The sequence below is a fragment of the Rhinopithecus roxellana genome, chromosome 8 (genome assembly GCF_007565055.1).
Source record: "Rhinopithecus roxellana isolate Shanxi Qingling chromosome 8, ASM756505v1, whole genome shotgun sequence".
Classification (NCBI taxonomy): domain Eukaryota; kingdom Metazoa; phylum Chordata; class Mammalia; order Primates; family Cercopithecidae; genus Rhinopithecus; species Rhinopithecus roxellana.
The window spans coordinates 118,094,322-118,110,213 of record NC_044556.1 but is presented as its reverse complement, the minus strand read 5'-3'; the positions used below and the strand labels follow the sequence as shown (position 1 = coordinate 118,110,213).

The following is a 15,892-nucleotide window of genomic DNA, read 5'->3' as shown; positions in this document are numbered from 1 at the left end:
CTCGAGAAGCTAAGGCAAGAGGATTGCTTGAGGCCAGGAGTTCAAGACCAGCCCAGACAACATAACAGAGTGTTTTAAGCTGCCAAATTTGTGGTAATCATTTTGCAGTAATAGAAAACTAATGAAAGTTCTTATGCCACCAACTTGATATTCATCCTAGTTTTTCTTCAATTTCTGGAGGTTTTTTCGAGTTAACTTTTCACAAATTTGTAAAATACATACTTAGTTTCAAAGTCATACAGCAAGGAACCTTCCTAGAAACCTTGCTTTCTTTTTTATTCCTTCTCTTTGTTCCTTTCCCTTATTGGAAACCTTCTTTTTATTGTTTTTGGTTTGTTTTTCCACTTTTAAGTGTAAGCAAAAACCTATATATTTATTTTCTTTCCTTTTCTCACATAAAAGATAACATAGGCCAGGCATGGTGGCTCACACCTGTAATCCCAGCACGTTGGTAGGCCGAGGAGGGTAGATCATTTGAAGTCAGGAGTTCAAGGCCAGCCTGGCCAACATGGTGAAAACCTGTCTCTACTAAAAATGCAAAAATTAGCCAGGCAATAGTGGGGTGTGCCTGTAATCCCAGTGACTCAGGTGACTGAGGCAGGGTAATCGCTTGAGCCTGGGAGATGGAGGTTGCAGTGAGCTGAGATCGCGCCACTGTACTCCAGTATGGGTGACAAAGTGAGACAATGTCTCAAAAAAAAAAAAGATAACGTACAACAAATATTCTTTCACCTTGCTTTTTTTCACTTAACATCTTTGAGGCCACTACATGTTAGTGTATAGAGATTTTTTTCATTCATTTGTAGCACTGAATCCTGACTTATACCTCTAATCCCCTATTGACAGACATTTGGGCATTTTTAATCTTCTGTAATTACAAATTTATCCCAAATATATAATGTTGCCTTTTATTGGCAACAGAAGATAAATGTGTACTTGAGGATTTTTTTTTATAGATCAAAAGATAAATGTACTTGAGGATACTTTCTTCCCCTGACACAAAATATGTGGAATTTTTTCCAACACCAATCAATTCTCTGACACCAACTGGGTATCCAACAATTCAATTCAATTCCGACACTAACTCCCTGAGATAATGCAGACTCCACAGATTAGGGACTCAGTCCCACACACTGTCCCCACTTCAGGCACCACATGAATGTCCAGGGCCTCCAGTACTTCTGACCGACTTGGCTTCAGATCAGGAGTTCCCATGGCCAGTAATTTCCTATCACAGCTCACAGAGCTCAGGAAAGCACTTTACTTACTTTGATTACTGGTTTATTACAAAGGATACAATTCAAGGGAAGCCAAATGGAAGAGATATGTAGGACAAGGCAGTGGTGCGAACTCAGCTCACTGCAACCTCCACCTCCTCGGTTCAAGTGATTCTCATGCCTCAGCCTCCCATGTAGCTGGGACTACAAATGTGTGCCACCACGCTCGGCTAATTTTTGTATTTTTAGTGGGACAGGGTTTCGCCATGTTGGCCAGGCTGGTCTCGAACCCCCGACCTCAAGTGATCCACCCGCCTCAGCCTCCCAAAGTGCTGGCATTACAGGAGTGAACCACTGCACCCGGCCCAATAATGCTCATTTCAATATATCAGCCCTAGTGGATGACATCACGAAGTGGTCAGACACTTGAAATTATAGACAGGATCACTGCAAATGTGACATAGATATATAAACGTAGATCAAGTCGCCTAACTTGTACTAGTAAATCTGATACCATGAGTGGCGTTGTTAATAGTGAGGTGATTTCCAAAATACTGAACAACTCTTGGTAAGGTTTGAGTAAATCAAAGTGCAATCTTCCCTCAATTTACATAGTACTTGCATTCCTAGACAAATTGCTGTACAACAAAACCACGCAAAAAAACCCCTCCGTGCGTATATGTAAAACAATTTGTTTCAGACTTAGAAAAGTACAGACAGTTTTTATTGTCACATGTGAGAGGAACTGTTCTTTTTGTGTAGGACTATTTCATGTACTGCAAGATGTCTGATATCCTGGGCCCCACCCACTAAATGCCTGGGGTGTCCTCTAATCATTGTGACAAACCCAAAATACCTTCCAAAATGTCATGTTAAGAACCACTGAGTTAGATGCTTTCTGTTCCAACGGAGAAATAAACCCACACTGATTAATAAATAAATAAAAAAATATATATATATAGGCTCTTGTTTCTGATCAGCCCAGTGGCGCACCAGTTTCAGGGAAGTCTTCATCTGAGGTCAAATGGTTTTACCATTCTATCAGTGGAGGCGTACTGTAAACAAATCAATAGAAAAATTGATACATAGTTTATAAATTTGGATACATTGTATGTAGAAAAAGAAGAGAGCTATGAGAGAGAAAGAGCAGAGATCAGAGAATTTCTTTTAGATTGGTCAGGGGCTGAGTGCAGTGGCTCACATCTATAATCCCAGCACTTTGGGAGGCCAAGGTGAAAGGATAGCTTGAGCCCAGGAGTTAAAGACAAGCCTGGGCAACATAGCAAGATCCCATCTCTAATCAAAAAAAGGAGAGATTGGTCAGGGAAGACTTCTCTGAGGAGGTGACATTTAAGCTGAGATGTGAAGGGCAGGAAGGGCTTGACCTGTAAAAGAGTGGGGGAAATAACATTCCATGTGGAACAAATAGCATACTTCACAATTTTGCTTTCACCAGTTTTATGCGGACTGCTAGACTGAAATGATATTTTACATAAAACATGTTTCATATATAAATTATTCAACACACATGTGAGGTTCAGTTGGACAAGGCCTCTCATTTTAGTTTATAAGTCTTTGTGGATGTCTCTAAAACAGAATGGTTTATTAAACTAATTTGGGAAAGGAGAATTAGTGTGTATCTTTCTCTTTTTCTAAAAAAAAAAAAATACATTCTTGCACAAAATCAGTCACTTTTTCACAATTATCACCTATACAATGATATACAGTGAAATAATAACAATTTGTCTGTTTTCTCTGCATCTGACTGAATTCACTCATAGCTCAATATTAGCTCCAGAAGGGAAAAAAAAATCTTAAGAGAGCAATTGAAAATGCATTTGTTGGCAGCAATTTCTATCCCTGAATGCACAGTAAGTTCTGAGCTTATGAGCTCAGAAAAAAGAAAAATCTTTGTGATAAATAATGTATTTGATAATGAGCAGCAGGAGAAAAAAAATGTCTTCTGTTGAAGAGTTCAAAATGAAATAGAGTAAGTATGGGAAAAGGTTGCTCAGTATGAAGGACATCTTTTGCATCATGGATGGGTATGGAGCCAAAACAGCCGTTAACTGTTTATTTTTTACTCTCATTCTTGCCATGCCAGTCCGTGGCATATATTTTCAGACCTTTCGTGAATACCAATTTTCAAAAGGGTTTAGTTCTCCGAATTTATGACACTGGTGATTTAGTTACATGACCTCATTTGACCTTTTCAACTCTACAGATAGGAAGGTATGAGTATCCCCATTTTGTATATGAATAAGCTCAGACTCAGGAAGGTTAACTCACTCCCTCAGGCTCATAGAGCTTAGCCGACAGCTGAGCCAGTGTAAATTAAATAAATAACAGGGATTTCAAAATAAGTGTCTAAAACATTCTTAAGAACAGAAAGCTTTAAGCTCCTTCAAGGGTCTGGCTTTGCCGGGTGACCTAGACTCTAAGTGGAGTGTCAGCTTCCAGTTTTTGACCAAATAAAGCATTTATCCCATAGGAATATTAAGGCATCCATTTACTTTTTTCTCCCCATTATCCCATTTGTCCCTGGAGCAATGTGGGTGTTTGGCAGGTGCCAGACAGTAAATTACTGTTCTAAATGGTGCCTCAGTGGCCCAATAATATTAATAATAAGGAAGCATCTCCCACAGTGTCAATCTGTAGACAAGGGAATAATTAATGTATTTATCAAAGCAGACGGATTTCAGAGGAATGTGAATCCGGCTGTAAGCACAGTGCCAGGGTTTTTTTTTTTTTTTTTTTTTTTTTTCTTTTGCTGAAGTTTAGTGAACTTGGGCTTTGTAACTTCTTACCTGATTATTTTGTTGCCCTGTTTGTCCTTCCTTCTTTCCTTTTTTAGCAGTTCTACTCTGTGCTTCAACTTTTCATCCCCTTATTAAGACTGCTGCATAGAAAACGTAGGAGGCTGGGGACGGGCAGGGAAAGTGGGGAGTGAGGAAGGGAAAACAAACATTCTGAGAAGGAACTGTTCTGTCCCCCGAGCTGACAGCGCCCGCTCTTTGTTTTGTGACGACTGCTCCCTAGCCTTTTGGTTCCGAGGGAGTGCAGGGCAGCAGTGTGAAGACCTGTTTACGTCCACTCCCCACTCCCTGGGGCTGGCTTCGGGGCGGATTCACTGTGGTATTCACAGAGCCCGGGACAGAGCCTGGCAGGACGCAGATGGATGCTCGTGCCCGTCGGCTGGATGAATGAAAGGTGAGCAGCAAAGGCGATACCAGGATCTTCCACGGCGGGACTGGAGGAGGAGAATGGGACTGTGTGGAGCCTGCGGGAAGAATCTGAAAGTGTCTGTGTGATGGAGAGAGACATGGAAAAGGGGACGTCCCAGCGGCTGGAACTGGGACGGAAGAACGAGAACAGGGAAGGCCTGAGTTAGGGACCACAAAGGTTTTCAGGAGAAAAGTGGGGCGAGCCGAGAGGGTAAGGGCGAGACAAAGAGCAGCAGCCGAGGCTGTTCGTGGGAAGCAATGGGAAAGAAGCAGCCGGGAGGGCGGGCGGGCGAGCGGGCGGACGCGAAGGAAGGGGCGCCGGTGGGGAGGGGCGCCGGGAGCCGCGCGGAGCGGGGCGGGGCGGTGCGGGGCGCGGGGAGGCGGCTCGGGGCTTTGGGGGCCGGAGGGGCCCGGCCGGGCGTGGGGAAGGCGGGGCGCCGGCGCCGCAAAGTTACTTGGCCTGCGTTCGCCCGGGTCCGCGTGCTGGTGGCTGGCCCGCGGGAGGAGCGAAGCGGGGCTCGGCGGGCTGAAACCCGAAACCTCCAGTCCCGGAGCGCGGCGGGGAGGAAGGAAGCGGCGGCGGCGGCGGTGGCCGAGGCGGGGAGGCGGCTGGGCCGGGGCCTGAGCTGCCGCGGCAGCGGCTCCTCGGTGAGCACCCGGCGTGGGACGCGGTCACGGGCCCGGGCCCGGGCGGAGAGGGAGGTCGGGATGGAGCCGGGCTAAACTCATTGTGCGGGGCTGAGGGCTCAGGGCGCGGGCCGGGAAGGGTCCCCGCCCCCACGGCGCTCCCCTTCTCCTTGCGCCCCTCTCAGAGGTTGGGGCTGTCCTCTGGCCGCACTGCGCCTTGCTTTGGAGAGCTGGAGCTCTTTGTGGGAAGATGTTGGGGGCGCGCCCCTCCCCTGCGGCCTGGGTCTTCTGAGAGGCCCACCCCATTCTACTGGATGCAGCCCGCCCCCGTTTCTCCGGCGCCGCCCGAGGCCCCCTACCCAGTCCGCTGGATGGAAGGGCGTAGGTGAGTGCCCGGGACTCGGCCGATGCGGGCCGCGCCCCCTGGGGCCGAGAGACTTCACGACCCACTCAGGGCAAAGGGTGTGGGGAGAAGCGGTCACGCCCCTCGGCTGGAATCCGTGAGGACCAGGTGAGCAACCTTCTCCCAGCCGGGACTCAGGGCGCTGTCTCCCTGAGCCTGGGCGGACGGCGGATGGCGCGCCCAGAAGTGGCCCGGCGCCGCGGGGTGGGCGGCTCTGCCTCTCAGATCTGCGGGAGGGAGATTCGGCTGGTTCTTGGAAAGGGGAGGACTTGACCAGCCCTCGGCGCCTTCTGGGCCAAGCTTAACCCCCATGCAACCTTTGGACAAAGGCATATGGGATGAGAACGTCTGTTGGATAAGTCGGGTGTCTCCTGTGCTTCCCGGAGGTCTGCTTACCAGTAACCACACAGCTGCGCATTGGCATCGCTTTATATCACATCTTGGAGGCTATTTTTGCTCGTTATTGTACCTTCATCCCTTTTGCAAAGTGCTTTCAAGAGCAGGTCATTTGATCCACCTCCCTGTGAAGCCGTGAGGAGGTGTGTGTGGTTTTGGAGGGAAAGAACCTCAGTTCCTTGATTGTCCAGTGGAGACACTGATAACCTCAGGTGAGCCTGTCTCAGCGTGCTAGGGGCTGGGGGAGGATGGCCATCCTTGTGGCTCCTCCGTGGAGCCAGGCGTGGATTCAGTCTGGCCTCTTCTCCCCTAGTGACCTGGACCTCCAGATGAGTTCTGGAGAGCTACTGCTTCGGGGGAATAGGCGGTTTTCCCTTGTAATCTATTTTACTGCAGCTACTGGAAGCAAGTGAAGAGAGGCATTTTTCAGGCCCTCAGGGCAGAAAGAGGAGGTGGGAGGGACCACAGGTCACAGAGAAAGAGGCTCTTCAACTGTAACTGGTCTCCATGGACCCATTTCTGTTACTTCTTCCAGAGCACCTCTCCCGGTCCTCCTCCACACCTGTCTTATTTTATACTTGTCAGGTGCTTACAAGCACTTTCGTATACACTTCTTCATTCACACAACAGCCTTGTGAAGCTCTGCTAGCCCATTTGATAGGTGAGGAAACTGAGGCTCAGGAGAGATGAAGCCTTCTTGCCCAGCTAAGTAAGCAGCCCAGATTGAACTCACATCTTTTGCCTTGGTAATGCTTTTCACGTGGTTTCCTGATGGCACACAGGTGGGTCCTTTAACTCAGGGCTTCTCCCTGCCCTGTAGCTCCACCACCATAACATCAAGAATAGAGACCCCTCATTAAGAGGCCTGCTTGACATTTTGGAACTAAATCCAAGGCCACAACGATATCCAAACCATTCTCTTTGTGTTGCAGCCTGGTGCGCTGGGAGTCCTCTGAGAGGTGAAGGAGCACTGTGTGATCAGAGGGCTGTGAGCTCTCTGTTTGGGTTCCCAGGAAGACAGAATGGGCTGAACTGGAGCTGACCTAAATGTCAGCAAGAGGAGGTACAGTTCTGTGGTGTAAACTCCACTGCCAGTCGGGACCAGTCAGGAAGCCTGAGTGCAGGAGGCTGGTGGACAGGAGGGCTGAGTGGGAGCTGTGTGCTGCTAAGCCTGTCTCCAGTAAGGTGGCAGCTGCAGGTGCGGTAGGGCTCCATCACATGGTTGCCTGATCTTAGTTTTGGGGGAAGCTGTAAATTTTTACGGAAAAAAAGCTTCATATGTTTTTAAAGATAGCAACTGATTCACAACATTTTTTTAAAATGTGCATGCAGTTTAACCAAATTATGTGTGCAAGCTGCTTGTGACCTGCAGACTGCCCGTTTGCGTCTTCTGTGTGAGACCTTGGGAAGCACTGACTGTCATTCTGAGATGCAGTAAAGCATGGCAGCAGGGGAGAAATGGTGTCTTCTTGCTGTTTTTTTATAAGAACAAAAAACATCAACAGAACTAGAGATAGCTATCAATGCTACCTGGAGTTTGGAGGAGGGATTGACTTTATGACTCCATACTTCATTCATTCACCCAGTACTCATCTATGATTCTGTTTCTACACCAAGAGAAAAGGCTTACAACTAGTTTTAATCTATTTCCTTGCACATTTTATGTGCTCAGCAGGGGAGAGGACGGCATTCATGGCAAATATGTTTAGGGAGTGCTGGAGCATGAAAGAATTTGCAGTTGGCCAGGGGTAAAACATGAGGAGGTATATTTCAATTTTATTTTGGTTTGTGTTTGTTTTATACTCAAGCAATGGGTGAGAGAACACTGTGTTAAGAGCACGATCTGAAGTCAACCTACCTCCCAGCCCTGCCCCTTATAAACTTGTGACCTTAGGTAAATAATGTAAAGCATTCATGGAATATAGTAATTTTTCAAAACTAAGAGCTGTAAAATATTTTTTAAAACACAGTAACATTTAGGAAAATAAATTAAATTCCCTTCCACCTCTTCTCTATTCCTTCTCCCTACCTTTGAGATAACCACTGTAAATGTCTATCTTTTTAGCTCTTTTTCAATGTGCTCAATACGCTCACCAAGCCTGGAAACATAGGCGAATATATAGTTTATTGATATTATATAAAACATGATAAAATAGTATTATTTACATTTCTGACTTTAGGACCAACCTGAATACATTGAATATACTTGAAAAAATACATAAATGAAGCTGGGCATGGTGGTGCACACCTGTAGTCCCGGTTACTTGGTAGACTGAGGTGGGAGGATTGCTTGAGCCTAAGAGTTCAAGTCCAGCATGGACAACATAGTAAGACTCTGTTAAAAAAAATAAAAACATAAATGGGGTTATATAATAATGCTCTGTGGTTTACTTTTTTGATTTAACAGTATGACTTAGAAGTCATTCAGTAACAATAACAGATACATTGCACTTCATTCTTTTTAATAATAACGTAGTATTTCATAGTGTCAGTTCCCTATAAATTATTTAAACATTCCCCTATTGATGGACTCTTAGATTGGCTTCCAACTTAATCTAGATTTTCTGTGTATCTTTATCTGTGTACATGTACGGTATTTCTGGGTAAAAGTTTTTCCTGGATGTGAGATTTGTGGATCAAAGGAAATGTACATTTTAAGTGGTTATTTACGCAGAGTTCTCTTTGTTTAGTTAGGTCTGGAAGATTGTGTAGAAAAAGAGACTGAATTATTTACAGTATTTATTTAAGGTTATTTGTTTGAGAATAAGTAGTGAATTGGAAAGGTATAGCATTCAAAAGTTATAAAAGGCAACGTCTCCCTCCCACTCCTCTTCCCTAGCCCTCTTTTTCCTTTTTTGGATGTAACTAATTTTACCAGTTTTTGTGCATTCTTTCAGAAATAGTCCATGCACCTGCAAGCAAATAAAATGTACCTTCTCAGCTGGGCGCAGTGGCTCATGCCTGTATGTAATCCCAGCATTTTGGGAGACTGAGGCAGCAGTTCATCTGAGGTCAGGAATTCGAGACCAGCCTGACCAACATGGTGAAACCCCATCTCTACTAAAAATACAAAAATTAGCTGGGCATGGTGGTGGGCACCTGTAATCACAGCTACTTGGGAGGCTGAGGCAGGAGAATGGCTTGAACCCTGGAGGCAGTGGTTGCAGTGAGCCGAGACTGTGCCATTGCACTCCAGCCTGGGCAACAAGAGCAAAGCTCTGTCTTAAAAAACAAACAAACAACAACAACACAAACAAACCCAAAAATATACCTTCTGTTTTCTCTCTTTCAGAAATAAATATGATAGCATATTATATGCCCTGTTCTACATAGGGCATTAGAAAAGTTTAACCTAGATCTTGGAGACCATTTTATATCAGGTATGTGCATTTTATTTTTATTACAGGCGTGTGCCAGCACGCCTGGCTAATTTTTGTATTTTTAGTAGAGAAGGAGTTTCACCATATTGGCGAGGCTGGTCTCAAACTCCTGACCTGAGGGGATTTGCCCGCCTCAGCCTACCAAAATGCTGGGATTACAGGCTTGAGCTACTGCGCCCAGCCAGTTATGTACATTTTAAATGCTGATGTATTCTTCCAAGTTTACCGTAAATTGATTGCTTACACTTCCTCTAATTCCTCCATCAAATTCTTTGCCAATTTTTTTAACTGAGTTGTTTGTAATTTCATCAACTTGTGAGGCTCTTTCTAAATTCTGGACTTTAATCCTTTTCTTGTTAATAAATCAAATATCTTATGTCTTCTTCCCCAACTTTGCTTATTGTACTTTTGATTGTCCAGAAGTATTTAATTTTTATGAAGTTAAATCTCTATCATTTTTCTTTGTTTTCATGTTTTCTGTCTTGCTTAGGAAGTCCCCTCCTATTTCAAGAGTACATTTTCCTAAATTTTCTCTTTTCTCTCCATTCTTTCTTTGCTTTTCTCCATTTAAAAATATTTTAAATTTCTGCTTTTCCTTTATGTATTTTCCCTCCTTGTCACTTTAGCCAATCTATACTTTCTTTGACATTTATAGTAACTTTTATTTTTTCTTTTTCTAACCAAGTCTTAAGGATGAGCTCTTCTCCAGGTGGGTGAGGAGGGAGAGACGACATTCTGGGTGGTGAGAACAGTGTACAGAGCCACAGAGTTGAGAACAACAGTGAGTGTTTGGAGAACTGTGAGCAATTCAGGATGGTCGAGGTAGAGGATATCTGCAAATGAATAAATTCTGCAGGTGGCAGGGAATAGCATGAAATGGTCTGGCTGTGTAGGGGCCAATCAGTCTGCAATAGTTGGGAGGAGAGATTGGTGCGGGGCGGGTGAGATCGAAGATATGAAGAAGAGAGAAACGCCTGTTAGTAGTCCAGGGAAAAGATGGTGAGGCTCTGAGCTGGGGTAATGGCAGTGAGGATGAAGTTTTGACTTAGAACTAGTGATGCACTGGAAGTCTGTGATAGGAAATGGAACCAATTGCTTACGTTATCTCATTCAATCCTAAGAGTCAGTATGGAAATCCACGGCTCAGACATGTTCATTAATACACCCATGGTGACACACTCAGAAAGTGTCAGTCAGGGCCTAAACCCCATCAGGATTCCCTTAAGGAGTGGCCTAGGATGTCCTAGGCTTCTCTCCGGAGAGATTGGGTGGGTGGTGATGTTTTATCTAGGGTGGAGAAAAACATGAGGAATAGCATAGTGGGATGGTAGCAGCAGAGATGTGAATTCCATTTTGTGCATGTTATATCTGAGGTGCCTGAGTGTGACATATGGGAGACAACATCTACAAGGTGGGTGGATATGAATCTGGAGCACCAAAGAGTTTCTAGGCTATACATGGAGATATTGGAGTCATCAGTGTTTAAGTGGGCATAGAGAGGGAGCATATAGCGAGAAGAGCTGTCAGATAGGACTCTTTCTTTTGCAAGTGGTAGAATATCCAGTTCAAATCCACTTAAGCAAAAAGGAAAGCTATTGGCTCGTGTCATTAAAATGCTCGAGTGTATTTGGCTTCTGGTGTGGGTTCAGGGTTCAAGTGATTTTTAAGAGGACCCATTTTCTCCCTGGTTTTTGACCTTTCTTTTTGCTAAGATTCTGTGTGGTGATCCCAAGCAGCTCTGGCAAGGGGGAAAGCTGCAGGTTCAAATCCAATGTGAAAGGGGAACTGTCCTCCCAGCTGTTTCAGCAACACTGTCATTACGTCAGAGGAAGTTGGAAGATGCTGATTGGCGAGGCATAGGTCATGTGTCCCCATCCATGAAGCCACATGGATGTGGTGTGTGAAAAGGGTGGGTCTCCAGAGGAGCAACTGCTGGACAAGGGTAAGAGATATTGAGGAGGCTGACAGTTAATTTCCTCTGTAGATGAGAAAGGAAGAAATAGTGCCCCAGAGGGCATCTTGGAAAACTGCAGCACTTACAGGGTAGGATGATTAGCAGTAAGCAAGACTGGCAGGGAACCAAAGGATGGAGAGACAGGAGAGAGGAGCTCAGGGGAGACAAGGGAAGAGGGAGTCTCAAAAAAATGAAAGGAGTCAGAAGTGTCAGATGCTGCCGAGAGCTCAATAAGGGCCTATTGGGTTTGGCTAGGATGTTATGGTGACCTTGCCCAAAGCAAAGAGTCATTTATTTTGACCTTGGCTAGGACTACCCTCTAGAGGATTCCTGTGCTTACCTGTCTGCATTGCCCACCTCAGCCCTGGGTTGGACAGGTAAGGGCAGAGGTGTAGTGATGGCAGTCAGGAAATGTGTGCTTTGTCAGTAGTTAGGTCTATGACTGTGGGTAACTCATTTCAGCCCTTTGGGCTTTCATTTTGTCATCTGTAAAATGATAGACTAGAATGAGTTACTTTGAAGGCCTCTTTTAGCTCCAAAATGTTGGCATCTTTAAGGAGATTAGTGATTCTAAACATTTCTTAACATCTCTGTTACCATGACCCTGGTCCAAGCCTTTGTCTCCACTTGGGCCACAGCGGTGGCCTCCTAACTGGGGTCCCTGCCTCCACGCTTGCCCCCTGCAGTCCACCCTTCACCCAGCAGCAGGCACAGTGACCTCTTGAAAACGTCAGTCATGTCTCTCCAGTGGCTTCCTCTCACACGTAGAATCCAATCCATACTCTTTCTCCATGCCTGCAGTGCTTTTTGTAATCTGGCTCCCGACTACCTCCAAAGTCTGCTGTTCTCTTCCTCACTCCTCTCCAGCTTTCTTGCTAATCCTTAAACACGCCGAGCTCATTCCAGCCTCAGGGCCTTTGCAAGGGCTCTTCCCTGGCCTGCCCGAGATTCCCTCGCATCATTTTCTGGTCTCTGCTCAAATGTCATGTCCTCGGAGAGCCTTCCCTGATGACCCACCCCCAACCCAGACACCCATTCCCTCTCCACTTACCCTGTTTGATCTTTACTGCACCTACTACCCAGAATTGTTTCCTATTTTTTAAATTTATTTGTTTACTGTCTGTGTCCCCACCTCCAAAATGTAAGCTTCTGGATAGGAGAGATTTGAGCATGTCTTGTTCAGGGCTATGTCCCAGCTGTAGAGTCGAGCTGGGCACAGAGCAGCTCTTCAGTAAACGTATTTTGTGTAGCTCAGTGAGGAATGGGAAAACAAGAATATAGGAGTGTCCAGAAACCAGTGGCAGTGTGGCTATCATGGTGAGGGAGGGAGGGGACAGCCCTGTGCCTGAGGCATCTGTCTCACATATGGCCATCAGAAAAAAATGTACCCCTTTTAACTGTTTAAAAATAATATTCTCAGTTTTAGCAATATGGGCTTGGTTTGCCTGGCTCGATGAGGATAATAAATAAAAAATAATTAAGGGTAAAAACCAATTCACGTAGTCGTTATTGTTTATCTTGTGATAGAAGTAATCATCTCAGTCTTGTTCTCAGCACAGCTTCCATCTCTTGTCTTCTCAGAGCATGTGTATGTTTTTGTTTATGGAAGGGCCTGTTTTATTTTTCTTGATCTGTTTATTAAGTACATACAGTAAAAAACAGGATGAGAAGAATGAACCCAAATTGTTCACTTAGAGCAGGTTTTCTCAACCTCGGCACTATTGACATTTTTGACCAGATAATTCTTTTGTTGTTGGGAGCGATCTTGTATATTGTAAAATGTTCAGCAACATCCCCAGCCTTAGATGCCAATAGTATCCCCAAGGTGTGACAACCAAAAATGTCTCCAAGCATTTCCAGATGTGTGGGATCTGGAGAAGGGGGATTGAAAACTGGTGATGTAGGATAGTGGGGTAGGGAGTGGGTTTGATAGTTATCTAGTGTCTTCTGCTTGGACATTTTCAGACCCTCCCCAGCTAACCTCATTATTTTCACTTATGTCATTTCAGCTCTTCTGCTTAAAAAGAAAATATATGCAATTTCAGGGAAGGGGTTTTGAGCCAAAGGAAGCATGGAATATCAGCCCCACAGTTACAGGTGGAGGTAAATTAAAATTTCATCTTTCTCAGTCAGCTGCTTACCTGGGTGCCCACAACCCTCAGCCTGATCATCTGTGTGGTAGCTGAAGCAGCCCAGTTCTGGGAGGGGGCATCTTCCTATAGTGGGGCTTCAAATCTTGAGGCCCTGAACCCCTTACGGAGTCAAAGACAGTTCCATTTTGCATTCTCTTGCAATGCATCTTTTCTGTCTTCCATTTCATCTTTTCCTTATCAACAAGTAGTTGATATGCTCTGGCTGTGTTCCCAGCCAAATCTCATCTTGAATTGTAACTCCCACAATTCCCATGTGTCATGGGAGGAACCCAGTGGGAGGTGATTGAATTATGGGAGTGGGCGGGTCTTTCTTGTGCTGTTCTCATAGTACATGACTCTCATGAGATCTAATGGTTTTAAAAATGGGAATTTTTGCCTGCTGCCATCCATGTAAGATGTGACTTGCTCCTCCTTGCCTCCCAGCCATGGAACTGTACATGGAACTGTAAGTCCTTTTTCTTAAACTGTAAAACCTTTTTCTTCCCAGTCTTGGGTATGTTTTTATCAGCAGTGTAAAAATGGACTAATAGAGTAGTTGAGTGAAATCTCTTTGGCTTTAACTACAATTTTAAAAAAATTTTTTTATTTTTATTTTTTTATGAGATGGAGTCTCACTGTGTCACCCAGTCTGGAGTGCAGTGGCACCATCTTGGCTCACTGCAACTCCTGCCTCTTAGGTTCAAGTATTCTCCTGCCTTAGCCTCCTGAGTAGCTGGGATTACAGGTGCCTGCCACCATTCCCAGCTAATTTTTCTATTTTTAATAGAGACGGGGTTTCACCATGTTGGTCAGGCTGGTCTCAATCTCCTGACCTTAGGCAATCCACCCGCCTCGGCCTCTCAAAGTGCTGGGATTATAGGTGTAAGCCACTGCACCTGGCCAGCTTTAATTAAAATGTGAAAGGGAAAAAAAGAATTGAGTTTTCTTTTCATGTCTTAAGTAATTTTCATAAACATTCCTTGAGTTTATCTTCTGACAACTTTCTGCTTGCTACTTTTACCCTCATTACCTCATAGATTCCTCTTGGCAGTCATATAAAGTAGGGTATATCTACTCTGTTTTTTGTCTTAGGAGAAATTGAGTCTCAGAGAGATTAAGGGACACACACACAATCACAGGAAATTCAGACCTGGGTTTGGTGAAGATTCCAAAGCCCATGTTCTTTCTATTCGATATCAGGTTTAAGTGGATATTAGTGTAGGGGGAATATAAAATATTTGTTTTCTCCACATGCAGAGTGCTGTTGGGAATTCAAAGGGGAAACTGAGGAAGCGTTCAAAAGCTTTCTGGAAGAGAAAACATCCTCACCTAAAATAAAATCTTGTATTATGGCCGGGTGTGGTGACTCATGCCTGTAATCCCAACAATTTGAGCAGCCACTGTGGGCAGATTGCTTGAGCCCAGGAGTTTGAGACCAGCCTGGGTAATATAGCAAAACCCCTTCTTTACAAAAACAATACAAAAATTAGCTAGGTGTGTTGGCACACACCTGTAGTTTCAGCTACTTGGGAGGCTGAGGTGGGAAGGTCACCTGAGTCCAGGAGTTTGAGGCTACAGTGAGCTATGATCACGCCACTGCACTCCAGGCTGTGTGACAGAGCGAGACCCTGTCTCAAAAAAACAAAACAAAACAATACTTGTGTTATGAGAAGACATGAATGTCTGAAAGAATAACTAAAATATAAAAAGCAAACTGTAGACCGGAAGAGATGGTAAGGGTCATTGTAGAGGTAGCATTTCCTGGAAAGGCAAAGGCCTCTTCAGAGTTCTTAAGGTGGACTAGAGATAGATGGTGTTCAAATAAGTGGCAACAAGGAGGTGAGCGGCCGGGGTAGGGAATGGCTTATGGTGGTGACCTCCGAGCTCTCTCAGGCTGCATGCATCCTCTCCTGCCCTTTAGTGTCACTTCAACTGGAGAAAATGCTCAGTTACAGAAAGCTGCTATGAGTGAATGACAACATAAACAAGGAATTTGAATTCTATTGACCGCAATAGCATCTATAGACATTTTCAGAATAATAGTTTACATATGTGTGCAACCTCATTTATTTGGTCTTCAGACAGCTAGGGGTATATTTGGTTGGGAGACCCTTCACAGTAGCTGCCACCCACGATTTGGGAATGCCTAACTTAGAGGATGTGTCATAGTAGAGTTTATAGGGGAAATAAAAATAGAGCCGGGCACGGTGGCCCACACCTGTAATCCCAGCACTTTGGGAGACTGAGGCGGGTGGATCACAAGGTCAGGAGTTTGAGACCAGCCTGACTAACACGGTGAAACCCCTGTCTCTACTAAAAATACAAAAATTAGCTGGGCCTGGTGGTGGACACCTGTAGTCCCAGCTACTCGGGAGGCTGAGGCAGGAGAATCGTTTGAACCCAGGAGGCGGAGATTGCAGTGAGCTGAGATTGCGCCATTGCACTCTAGCCTGGATGACAGGGTTTGACTGTCTCAAAAAAAAAAAAAAAAAAAAAAAAAGGAAAAGAAAAAAAGGGAGAAGCAAGATAATCAAGAAATTGTACATGTTATGCAGGCCT

The 15,892-nt window shown here is 44.9% G+C and overlaps 1 protein-coding gene across 5 annotated transcripts in view; it reads left to right on the top strand.

The window, feature by feature from the left end:
• Window positions 1-4,149: 4,149 nt before the first annotated feature.
• The window catches only part of GPR161 (G protein-coupled receptor 161), a 57,158-nt gene continuing 45,415 nt past the window's right edge, over window positions 4,150-15,892 (top strand). The window contains exons 1-2 of one of the 5 annotated variants that reach the window (XM_030936982.1): window positions 4,857-5,089; window positions 6,800-6,930. In XM_030936982.1, the coding sequence (XP_030792842.1) occupies window positions 6,915-6,930 (16 nt within the window). In that variant the 5' untranslated portion in view covers window positions 4,857-5,089; window positions 6,800-6,914. Of the gene's footprint in view, window positions 4,653-4,856; window positions 5,090-6,799; window positions 6,931-13,246; window positions 13,305-15,892 lie in introns of those variants that run through there. The other 4 variants (XM_030936985.1, XM_030936986.1, XM_010371778.2 and 1 more) reach the window with 4 other exon arrangements.